Source organism: Eretmochelys imbricata, chromosome 9 (assembly GCF_965152235.1).
Source record: "Eretmochelys imbricata isolate rEreImb1 chromosome 9, rEreImb1.hap1, whole genome shotgun sequence".
Classification (NCBI taxonomy): Eukaryota; Metazoa; Chordata; order Testudines; family Cheloniidae; genus Eretmochelys; species Eretmochelys imbricata.
This window is the reverse complement of record NC_135580.1, coordinates 91,082,620-91,095,584: the sequence shown is the minus strand read 5'-3', so window position 1 is coordinate 91,095,584 and position 12,965 is coordinate 91,082,620. Positions and strand designations below refer to the sequence as shown.

Genomic DNA, 12,965 nt, shown 5'->3' with positions numbered 1-12,965 from the left:
AACCATGAGGCTATTGCACAGAGCTGTCAATTTGAACAGCGTGGTTGGATTAAATATTCTTTAAATTTGGTAAGACAGCAAATGATCATTGTCGACGATGACCCTGAAATTATCAAGAGTTCCGCTGTACTCATAGGGTTGTTGGTTTTGTTTTTTTTTCATGAGAACGTGTCCTTTGAAACAAGAAAAGTCTCAGCTCCTAGTACTCTAGAGACATTAGTGCTCCTGTTGTGGGGGCTATCAGTGGGCTCGCAGAAAGAAGAGAGAATATGACAAAATTGGGTAATTGAGAAATGATGTGCCTTGCAGAGGGACAATGAGACGATCTGGAGAAAAGAAAAGGGTCGGGAGAATTGAAGTAATTAAAATCTTTGATTTAAAAAGGAGCTCAGAGAGCTCATTAGCATTTATCTCAAAAGCAATTGGAGAGGTGATAATAATGTAAAAGGAATAGCAAGCAATACTGGAGGGGTCCAGTTCCATCTTTGGATGATTATTTATCGCTCGCGTTGACTTCAGTCAGAGATGAACATGGAGATCCGAGGGCAGAGTTTTGGTCTGAAGAATGAGTAAAGCAGATATAAAATACACTCGTACAAGAACACACCATAAACTGTCTTGAACTTCACTGTTTTGGTGCAACTTTTTCCCATCCTGTGGGTCAGACAGTTTAGCTAAAAACCAGTCCAAACAGATTCCTCAGGAATCCCGGCCCATGACCTCTGGGGAGCACCTTTTCAGTCCCCTCTCCTTCCTGCTCTCCCATATCTTCCTATATAGTTACAAATACAAATGTGTCTCTGGCCAGTAGGAGAGGGGAAAATCATCTTTCCGGTTCTGTGTTTATGCCAGTGGTTCCCAAACTTGTTCCGCCACTTGTGCAGGGAAAGTCCATGGCGTGCCGGGCCGGTTTGCTTACCTGCCGCGTCCGCAGGTTTGGCCGATTATGGCTCCCAGTGGCCGCGGTTCGCTGTTCCAGGCCAATGGGAACTGCTGGAAGCAGCGACCAGTACGTCCCTCGGCCCGCGCCGCTTCCAGCAGCTCCCATTGGCCTGGAGCAGCGAACCGCGGCCACTGGGAGCTGCGATCAGCCGGACCTGCGGACACAACAGGTAAACAAACCGGCCCGGCCCACCAGGGGCTTTCCCTGAACAAGCGGTGGAACAAGTTTGGGAACCACTGGTTTATGCTGTTTTACTGGTCAACAGGTAGGAAGCAACTGTCCCCTTCTTACATGTCTAAACTCTCCTCGAACCCAGGTGGGAGCCGGTGAAGAACCAAGACCTCCTGTGCTGCTTCCAGCTGACCTCTGCAATCATTTACCTGAGCTTTAGTCATGTCGCTTTGGTAGAAAAGAGAGATTCATCGGAAGCACCAACTTGCATAAAAATTCTATCGAAACATAGAAAAGAAAAAGATTAATGAGACAGTAAAGGCTCATGCACTGAAGTCCCACATTTGATCCTCCCCGACGAAGACCAGAGTCTGTCGGTGTTACAGGTGGGCACTTGTAATGCCACCAGACCCCAGTCGTCGACAGGCGGGATTGAACCTGGGACTTCGTGCATGAGCTAAAAGCCTGCAGTAGGAGGAGGAGGCTGTTAGCTAAGGCTGTAGAGCAGACTCATTAATCTCTCTCTAAGTGGTCTCGGTACCACTCCATGGGACAGCAGAACACCACACCCAGGAGGTGTGTGGGTTACAATTACATATAAGTTAATGGTTGAAAGAAAATGGCATAGTAACACTATTACACAATCAGGAAACACAGAGAAAACGCATGCATTAAAAACTTAAAGCATGTGTGCCTGTGGGTACGTACGCTAATACAAGTGTAATTCCATTAAAAATAGTGGGCAAAGGGAAGATCAGTGGTGTCCAAATCCAAGAAATGCTATTGCAAGAGGAGCTTATTTTGAATATGTCGCTGAAAATGTATTGAATGTAAAGGTAAAAGTATATTGTAATATAACATGGTGCTAAATTCTGCAGTGCTTCCCTTCCCGTCCCTTCGAGCCAGATCCAAAGGCCTTTGAAGCCCATGGAACGACTCTAAATAGCCCAGAGTGAGTATTTCATCAGCCCAAGTGACCCATGAGGTTGTATGGAACAAACAGGCCAAGTTCTGCACTGCCTTCCACTCCACTGGGCTTAGTGGAGTTGCATGTGGTGTAAATCAGCCCAGAACATGGCCCAAAATCTTTAGCTCCCTGAGGCTTTGCTGAGCTTGGACAGGTTAACAGAGAGCACATTCTTAAGTAAGTGTAATAGGGTTTTTCAGCTTTTAATAGCGGTTGCTTGCTAGTCTGAGTACAGTTGTGGGTTAATTAAAATTTGTTCTCCCTGTAAGGATTAATTTTGCCCCATCTCTATTTACATGGTGATAAGAAGTGCTTACCTTCCCCTGTCAGTCTGCACTGATGAATCTGAGGAATAGAGCAGGTAATTGCTGATTCGGTTATGTGCGCTCAGGTGCACTATCTGATATGCAACCACTCCCTTCCTTTGATGTGCCCTCACCTTTTGGGAAGAAATGAATCCTTCAATTCATTTCCTTTGCCCAGTTTGCCTCTTGCGGTGAGGTCAGGAGCGAGGAGGCTAAGCAGAGTTGGAAAACCTCTGGTTTGCCTTTAATTTAGGCATCATCTTTTGAAAAGCCAGCCATGCTCTTTTCCTGTCCACTGTGGGCAGCTCTATTTCGTGCAACTTTTAGAGCTATTAAGTCATTTGGGGTTGGAGCTGGCATGCAGCAGCAGGGGAAATATTTGGATCTGTCCAATCAAGAATGTTCCTGGGGCACTGGGTGTGTTGCCAAGGGCTTGCCAGCGAAAGTGCTCGTTAGCACCATGGACTCTGATTGGCTGCTAAAGTTAATGACAGGAGTAGATTCCAGTCAATGTGGGGACTGGTTTTGGAGCTCTCTTAGGCGGGCTGTGACCTGGCAAGGCTGGCTCTGGGAGATTAAGGGTGTGGGATGATTGTGGCTGGGTTGTCTGCCTCTGCCCGTTTGACAGATCTGGAACATGACTGGATCCGGATTGGCCAATCTGAGTCACAGAGAGTAAATTGCCAGTTTAAGAAGTTACCCTTGTTGTGTTAAATTTTCCATCACTTTACTGGAATCAAGAGCAGAGGGCTCTTGATGGGAGTTGTCATCCACTGTTGCCCTTACCTGTGCAGTGAAAGAACTTAGAATAAAATAAAGACTGCGGCACTGATTCACCTCAGCTGGTGCAGAGAGGTACCAGTTACACTTCCCTGTGCCCCAGGGAGGCCGCGTGCTGTTGTCTTCCTCTCCCAGGTTTACTGCCAGGTAGGCAACAGCTTTAGCTTACAGCTACTTACCGTGGCAGGAGGCTGCTGAGATGATGCACTAGGAGCCTGATCCAAAGCCCATTAAAATCAGTGCGAGTGTTTCCATTTACTCAATGGCCTTTGAATCCTTTGGCAGGCTTCATCATATCCTATTGTTGCTGAATGTTGCTCCCTTCGTGGACAACACTGGCTCCATATTCCCCTCTCCCACCCTGCCGCTGCAAGGGAGGTTTCCACCACTGCAGTTACATCCTGGTGGATTTACCAGCAACAGGAACTTGTGCTAGCATAGACTGGCGCAGACCCTACGCTGAAAATGGCTCTCCTTTTTTAAGTTTGCAAAATAGAAGTTTATCGATTCCCCCCCATGCGCCTTGCACTCAGATAAACATGTAAGTCGCTGGGCAGAATTTGCCTTATAGTGTGTTTCATCATTTTTCCATCACACAAAGGTATTACTATATATTTTGAGTTGATAGCCAAACCAAACATCACTTCTAAATGCTGAATATACAGTGTAAAAAGAAAAGCACCATTAAGTAGGGGAGGGTGGGGAAAGTGAAGATAGAATCAAAACGAATAACCCGGATTTTAATTGTTTTGTGCATTAGAGTCAACGGTCCTGACTTGTCAACGTCAGTGTAATTGGACAATGTTTCCCAGGTCTTAAAGGAGGTAAACCCTGCTTTTTCCTTCCAGAACTCTGAGTTGTGTAAACGAGCTGATGGATGAAGATGAGAAGGACAGGGCAAAGAGGTATGGATGGACACACAGAGCACTGGAAGGGTTGTGCGTTAAATCTCTCTCGTATGTGGAAATGGGACACGATTTGCTTGCCTTGTGTTTGGAATGCTTTTTTGGGGCCCCATTTGGCTACTGTGGGTTTCAAAGGCAAAACTCCCATTGAGTTCACTGGAGCAAGATTTCATTCTTTATATGTCAGAGTTGGCACAGGGACAAATACGCAGCCTTTTTCATCACCCGGTGGTGCAGCTGACACCTAAGAAAAGGCGAATCAGCTCTCAGAGATTGCTAGGTTACATTGTCTTGCCCTCAGGATCATTGATCACCCAATTCCTGTTTGATATGATGATTCAGTGCTCCTGGTTGGGAATTTCACTGGTTGGATTTAGTATCTTGTTGGAGGATGGTTTCTCTGTGAAGCTTAGAGGAGGTTCCAGTTTAATCCTGGGTGTGAATTCATTTCTCTTAATAAAACTCTTACCTTTCTAATTTGTCTTTGGACTTTCACTCCAAATACAAATGGGCCCAAATGAAAACACTGGGTCTGAGACACCTCGCCCCCACCCTCTGCACATCTGGTGTGGGGTTTCAGAGTAGCAGCCGTGTTAGTCTGTATTCGCAAAAAGAAAAAGAGGACTTGTGGCACCTTAGAGACAAACAAATTTATTTGAGCATGAGCTTTCGTGAGCTACAGCTCACTTCATCGGATGCATTCAGTGGAAAATACAGTGGGGAGATTGATATACACAGAGAACATGAAACAATGGGTGTTACCATGCACACTGTAACCAGAGTGATCACTTTAGGTGAGCTATTACCAGCTGGAGAGCTGGGGGGTGGGGTGGGAACTGCTGGAAATGGCCCACCTTGATTATCACTACAAAAGGTTTCCCCCTCCCCCACCCCTTCTGTTGGTAATAGCTCACATTAAGGTATCACTCTGGTTACAATGTGCATGGTAACACCCATTGTTTCATGTTCTCTATGTATATAAATCTCCCCACTGTATTTTCCACTGAATGCAGCCAATGAAGTGAGCTGTAGCTCACGAAAGCTTATGCTCAAATAAATTTGTTAGTCTCTAAGGTGCCACAAGTACTCCTTTTCTTTTTGCAAATACAGACTAACACGGCTGCTACTCTGAAACCCCACACCAGATGTGCAGAGCGTGGGGGCGAGGTGCCTCAGAGCCAGTGTTTTCATTCGGTAATTAACCATTATTAATGCAGGTTGGAAGTTGGTGTGTGGTTTCTTCGTACATCACATTTCTACTCAGTTCAGATTTTTAAACTATTGTGTGGCCTCAATTTTGTGCAGTTTTTTCACAGCCAAGTTTTTCTGGGCACAAAACTTGTGTATGCATGTTATACTTGTGTGCAGAAATCAGGAAATAGGTATCTCGCCCATTTTGGCACACACAATGCAAAAAACCAGTCTCGAAGCAACTACTCGGAAAACTATAAGCATACACAGTCGTGGCTGCAATTTCAGAGGCCAGGTGGAGAGCCCTTTGAAAATAATGCATACATTAGAACTGGGTGACATTTTTCACATGAAAGTTTTTTGTCAGTGAAAAATACGGATTTGGTGACATCAAGATGTTTTGTAAGTTCATATCAATTTCATGGAATTGTTTCAGTCAAAAAAACCCCAAAATTTGGAGAAAGTGAAACATTTCAATTTTTCAGTTTGAAACGACTTTTCAAAATTGTCTTTGATTTTATTTTAAACAACAATTTATTTTTATTTTTAAAAAAGGTCAAAATTGAAATGAAACATTTTGATTTTGTCACAACAAAAATGTTTGGATCACCCCGAAAATAATTTTTTTTTCCACTTTTCGATTTGCTGCAAAATTGAAACAATTGTTTTTGGTTTGACCCAAAGCAATATTACAAATATTTCTTTTAGATTGGGCAGCACACCAAAAAATCCGCTATTCACACAGCTCGAGCATATACCAAATGACCACCTCTTTTCAAAAACCCCCACCCAAAACCAACCAACCAAAACCCTACCTAAATAAATAAACATATTCACTCCAAAAAATATCCATCGTTTTTCTCACCTCCAGATGTTCCTTGTTCCTTGTGAGCTTGATCCTGCTGTGAGATGCTGAGCACTCTGGCCCCCATCCAGCAAAGTTCTCAAGTGCATGCTTAGCTTTAAGCATAGGAGTAGACCCACTGAAGCCAATAGCACTGTTCAAGTGCTTTAATGTAAGCATGTGCTGGGCCAGAGCCTCTCAGTGCTTTGCAGGATCGAGACATACACCCCTTGCTTTCCTTAATGGTGCCTGTGTTTTGATCAACCAGGGCATCACGCAACAAATCTGAAAAGAAAAGGCGAGACCAGTTCAATGTCCTCATCAAAGAGCTCTGTACGATGCTTCAGGGTCATGGCCACCCTCTCAAGATGGACAAGTCCACAATATTGCAGAGGACCATTGACTTCTTACAGAAACAGAAAGGTATCGGATAGTGCTCGGCCCGCTCTTACCGCCCTCCAAGGGGAGTGTGAGAATCGCTAAAGGGGTCAGCGGAGGAGCTGGCCGGCACTTTATTTCTGGTGGGAACAGGGACACAGAGCTGCAGAACAGCAGAGTGGTGGGAGCAGTGAGGAGAGGAAGGGCTAATAGCCAGAGTCGGCCTTCAGAGGAGGTTGAATTCTCTGATGCAGGGTTAAACCACAAAGCGCTTGAAAAGGGGAGTGGTTGTAATGCGCAGCTCTAGGCTAGAGCCTAGTCATGTGTCTAACTACAGAGCTCTAGCCCCCCCGTGCCCTCCGTATTCCCTTGCATCTCTTGGGTTGGTTTGCTCTCCCTATCTCTTGCTCCCCACTGTACATTTTCTAATTCCTTGCTCCCCTCTGTGCCATCCCGTTGCCTCTTCTGCTCTGCCTTTAATCCTCTTTGCTCATCTCTCCCTCGCTGCTCTGCCAGGTTCTGTTGTCCCAGTTCTCCATCTTTCCCCTCTTTCCCAGATGCCCTGGCCCTTACTATGTGATCTGTTGCACAGTCTCTCCCCACAACCTGGCTCCCTTGGTGCCCATATTTCTTCCTCCCCATGGCCCCTTTGCTGTTTGCTTTCTCCTGACTCCCACCCCTTTCTTTCATTCTCCTGCTTCCCCACAACCACACCCCCCAGCAAAGTCTCATTTTTCCTGAACCTGCTTCTCTGTGTTGATAGGGAGGGACACCAGATGACTCGCTTCAGAGCTATCTCCTGGCTCCTTCACGCAGTGTAAGACATGCCCCCACTCGTGCAGAGCGCAGGAGCTGAGTGGTTGCACACAAAGCAGAGTTGGTCAGTGGCTACCAGGCAAGGGCAGCAGAAGAGCATTGTGTAGCATGAGGGAAAGGTATTTCCATATTCTGTTGCTTGGAGCCTCATGGAGCATGTCAAACACCCCTATGAACAAGGGACAGCTGGTGTCTGGCCACACAAGTGCTAAGGGATGCTCCAGGTGGCTGCCTATGTTGCACGTGCCCTGAGCAGGTGTGCATAGCACCATGAATTGAGTAATTCCCCTTCCTGTGGGCTCTTAGTAGGTAATTTCAGATTTGAGGTCAAATATTGCTGTCTGTGATGCCACTGTAAATCTGGAGTAACCCCATGGGTTCTGAGGGGATTACTCTAAGTTTACACTGACTTAACTGACCACAGAATTTGGGCTCCGATCTTCTTTTTAAAATTATTCTCGTACCTCCTTTTCCGCCTCCTTTATGTCGTCCCCTTTTCTTGATCTTCCCAATGACATTCATACAATGCTGGAGCTGAGACTTCCATATGAGGAGATTATTCCTTGTGAAAAATCTATCTCTACCTCAAAAATGAAAAACAATCCAGCTGATGTGGGTCCTGTTGCTTTTCTGATATTTTCTCTTTAAGAAATCACAGCACAGACCGAGGCCTGTGAGATTAGACAAGACTGGAAGCCTTCGTTTCTTAGCAATGAGGAGTTCACGCAGTTGATGTTAGAGGTAAGAAGAAGTGAAAGATTTCTGAGCTTGGGGGAGTGGTGGGCTCAGGGGTACAGTGCCTTTCATCTCTCGGTCATTGCATCCATTAGCACTGAGACTACATAGCTCGTTCCTGGAGAGCATCGACTGCCATCAGATTATTACTATTACTGTTATTGCTTGTGTTATGGCCTGGGAGTCTCAGTCATGGGGCAGGTCCCCATTGTACAAACCCAGAATAAAAAGATGGTCCCTGCCCCATACAGAGTTTACAGATGATAAACAACTTTCTGTTACTATCCACCTGGTCTGGCTTTGAGCAGGTGGCAAATCCAGTGTGGGGAGAAAAGGGCAGGAAGCCACCTCACAGAACAGCCACCAGAGCTGACAGATGACAAAAGCTGAATGGACCTGGAGATTGAGCGACCCGCTCCCTCCCAGGTCTAGCCTGAAGCCTGTCAGCAGGACAGGGTGAGAAAGCCCACAATGCTGTTGCATGCCCTGTGCTGTACCTGTTTTGTGGCTAAACAGAGAATGGTGAATCCCACCCCGTTTGCCAGCAATGCCTTTGCATGAAACATGTAGAGGAGAAAGGCCCTGGTTTTCGCATACAAAAGTTCTTAGCAGGTGGAGACACATCCTGCAGAAGAGCTGAGATTTCTGCAAGCCTTTCTTAGAGAAGGCTGCTTCTGATTCCATGTGGCATGCTACCTCGGCTGTGAGTTATCCCATCGGTTGAAAGCAATTGCACCAGAATAAGGGTGTATGCTGGGCAGCATTGCAGTGTCTTGGTTATTCCTTTTCATCAGGATGTGATGAGTGACCTCCTTGGAAAAGTCTGTTCATTCTTTCCAGGAGTTGCTCTCACCAAACAAGTTAGTTCATTCGGGTTTAATCAAAACAGACACCAGCCTGAGAGAGATGGCAGGGGGAAGGGAGTTTGTAATAGTTCTTGCTCTGTGTGACCGTATCACACCGTGTCCTGGTTTGGTTTTTAGTCACAAAACTAATCTGGGCTGAGACAGTTTGGGACCTTTATTTTCAAGTCTCTATTGCTCTTCATGCTTGAGCCAGGGCTGAGTGAGTGAGGAGGAGAGGTGATCAGGGAAGGGGGAATGGATGGTACCTGCACCACCCATCTCTGCTGCCTGTGAACTAAACTACAGAGCATCATTAGCTTTGGTGTTGGAAGAGATTGCTTTGTTTGTTGTGCTGACTGGAGCTAAAACATTCCTGAACTTGGTAGCTGTCCTAGAAGAATAGGGTTCTGGGCTAGTCATACAGGAAGGAAACACACTGACTCGGAATGAAGGGAAAGAGAACTTCAGCTCCAATGCTGAGTTCCCCATCGTGTAAGCTCAAATGCTTCAGGGCCCCGCTAACTCTGTGGAGTTTACACATGCTATTTATACATCAGAGATACAGTCATCCAGCAAGGGAGAAGTAGGGGCAGCCATTGTAGATGAGAAAAGAGAAACCAAACTAAAGTAAAAAACAATAATTTCTGTAATCTGTTAAACAGGTGTAAGTAAAATAAATAACTTTTTAAATCTCGTTGGCTTTAGCTATAAATTGGTAAATCTGTATCTGTCTGTCGTTTCCATTCTGTGCTCACCGTGATGGTATGTGACATCTCTGTTAGTCAGTAGGTTAACAATTGCGTAAATTGCTACATATAATCGGAGTCACTGAAGTCAGCAGGATTGTATGGGTGGTGAATGAGGAATCTGACATCCTATATCTTGCTTCATGTTAAATCAGGACTCCGTGGATGCAAAATGCAAGTTAAATTAATGCTAATGAGAAAGAAATTAGCTAGAAGGACTCTGAATGAGGCACCATGTTTAGTAATTACTTTTATTCTTTCTATGCTGAACCACAATGGATTTATGTTGGTTGCAGAGTGTTAGAGGCATCACTTTTGAAAACAATTACCTCTATATTGTATTTGAAGTACAGGTACATTCTTATTTTTCTCCCTGTCTTTTATCATTAGGCATTAGATGGATTTCTCATTGCACTTACCACTGACGGGATTATTATTTATGTGTCTGATAGTGTCTCCTCTCTTCTTGGACATTTACCGGTAAGTTCTAACAACATAACGCTTGGATGCCTGGTTTTTAATTTAGAATGTTCAGATTGTTACACGCCTGAGACTCGACAACAACATCCCTCTGTTTGTGTAGCATGCACACTCCCCCAGCAAGCTCAGGGGTTGTGCACAGAGAGCCTTCACAGAGCTCCATGGGGCTGTGTGATATAGCTCAGTTACATCGTACAGGTGGCCTTGTGCCTGCCATGCACAGTCTGACCCGAAGATTGTTATAGAGGAATGAATTCTGCCACCCGCATTGAAATCAACATCAAGATTTCCATTGACTTCAGTGGGGTCAGAATTCGGCCCTGTGCAAGAAATAGCTTTCTGATGCAGCTGCAGTGTCCAAGTGGCTTAGCCAACACAAGTGTGCATGAGCAGGATATATAGTGTGACTGATATTTTCCCTCATTTCTCAAATCATATCTTCCATTCAGGTTAGTAATACTGTATACCTGACTAATATCCACTGCCACATTGCGAATTGGGAGTTGCAGCATTCCCCACGTGGGGCCTGCTGGGCTGTGAGATGCTTCAGCTGGAGAAGCACTGTGTGACTTCACTTTTACTGAGAAACCTGTCATGCGCTGCAATACACTCACACATCTGGTGTAGTCAATTTCCATTCAGTTGTGCTTTGTCATACACAATATTAGCCATATTGTGTCTGTCATGGAGGCAAGGACTAACTGGATGAATGTGATGCCTTCCTTGGCTTATGTCATAAATATAAAGGGAAGGGTAACCACCTTTCTTTATACAGTGCTATAAAATCCCTCCTGGCCAGAGGCAAAGTCCTTTTACCTGTAAAGGATTAAGAAGCTAAAATAACCTTGCTGGCACCTGACCAAAATGACCAATGAGGAGACAAGATACTTTAAAATCTGGAGGGTGGGGGAACAAAGGGTCTGTTTGTCTGTGTGATGCTTTTGCTGGGAACAGAACAGGAATAGAGTATTAGAACTTGTTAGTAAGTAATCCAGCTAGAAATGCGTTAGATTTCCTTTTGTTTAAATGGCTGGTAAATAAGCTGTGCTGAATGGAATGTGTATTCCTGTTTTTGTGTCTTTTTGTAACTTAAGGTTTTGCCTAGAGGGAATCTCTATGTTTTGAATCTAATTACCCTGTAAGGTATCTACCATCCTGATTACAGAGGTGATTCTTTTACCTTTTCTTTAATTAAAATTCTTCTTTTAAGAACCTGATTGCTTTTTCATTGTTCTTAAGATCCAAAGGTTTGGGTCTGTGTTCACTTATACAAATTGGTGAGGATTTTTATCAAGCCTTCCCCAGGAAAGGGGGTGTAGGGTTTGGGGGGATATTTTGGGGGGAAAGACGTTTCCAAGTGGCTCTTTCCCTGTTCTTTGTGTAACACTTTGGTGGTGGCAGCATAAGGTCCAAGAGCAAAAGGTAAAAGTTTGTACCTTAGGGAAGTTTTAACCTAAGCTGGTAAAAATAAGCTTAGGGGTCTTTCATGCAGGTCCCCACATCTGTACCCTAGAGTTCAGAGTGGGGAAGGAACCTTGACAGCTTATGAACCCAACAGACCCTTAGGGAGTATTCCAAATTGTGTGAAATCCCTCAGTAATAGATTTTGCATTAGGATCTCTGACTTAGCTTAAAAAAAAATGCAGAATCATAGTAGCCACAGCTTTCTGTACATCTGAGGCCGCTTATGTGTGTTGTTTGTTCCACCAAATGTCTGGAAAATATTGTGGTCATGGAATGTGCTCTTGATAATGCTGTTTTCAAATCATGTACAGATGGTGTGAGGGCTAAATCTCCCCACTTTTGATCAAAAGCACATGGACATTAGACGTGTCTGAAGCCTGAGCTTTCTGGGAAGAATGTGTTACACTAGGAAGCAACAATTTGGTACAGAAGTTGTTGCTATTCCCTCAGAAGTGTAGTTAGTTCTACTCTTTGGTTCCAAGCATGTGCATATATGATAGCATGTCTACCTCTGATTTTTTTGCCATGTTTTAACACATTAACTGATATGATTGTAAATGCTAGTGTAGACAGGGCACAAACACATGTTGCCTTGACTCTGACTCTGGTCAGCAGGTCAGAGAAGCTTCAAAGAAACCACATTCCATTGGACTATGCAGTTCCATTCACCTTGAAGTGCTTTGTGAAATCGGGTTGATTTCACTGGAATTTTGTATCAAAAGAAAACCAGGGGAAAAAGTTCTGATGATGTTGAAATGATGTTTCAGCACTTTTGCACCAAAACGTTTTGGTTCTGAATGTACTTTTTGTTTCCGTTTTCAAATATTGTTGTTATGTTGCATTATGCTATACAAAATATATTTACAAGTTGAAATTGAAACAAAACATTTCAATCCACCTGCAACACAAGACATTTTCAGAATTTTCCTTCCTGGAGAATTTTGAAATGTTTACCTTTTTTTCCTAATTTGGAATGCAGCCAAATTCTGAAATCTTGAAATCCTTCTTGAAACAGAGCTTCCTTTCTCCACACAGCTCCACTTCCTGTTACAAAACTATCAACAAATGCTTATTTCCTGGAACAAATGTGTCTGTAGTGTGAAAAAGGGGTAATTGCAATCACCTTGGTTAATCCAAGAAACAGAAAAGCCCTATGTAGATTCCGGACTTGACACTGAGCTACGGTCTGAAGAGATTTGACATCAGAAATTCACTGACAAACACTGTTAACTTTGAGTTATTGGACACCTGAATGTGAAATGAAGATGTCCGTGAGGGGCTGTACCACAGCCCACTCCCCGTGTGTCTGTTGCTTGATGGAAAGCTGAGGTAAACCCCAATAAACTCTGACACCATTCCTAGCGTAAGCCTCTTCCAAGCCTACTCCTTGGTACG

General features: G+C 44.4%; 1 protein-coding gene across 1 annotated transcript in view; it reads left to right on the top strand.

Moving 5' to 3' along the window:
• The window catches only part of PASD1 (PAS domain containing repressor 1), a 78,266-nt gene that overhangs the window by 27,169 nt on the left and 38,132 nt on the right, over positions 1-12,965 (top strand). Inside the window, exons 2-5 of the mRNA XM_077826171.1 lie at positions 4,015-4,071; positions 6,375-6,529; positions 7,950-8,041; positions 10,017-10,106. Coding sequence (XP_077682297.1) covers positions 4,040-4,071; positions 6,375-6,529; positions 7,950-8,041; positions 10,017-10,106 — 369 coding nt within the window. The 5' untranslated portion in view covers positions 4,015-4,039. The remainder of the gene's footprint in view (positions 1-4,014; positions 4,072-6,374; positions 6,530-7,949; positions 8,042-10,016; positions 10,107-12,965) is intronic.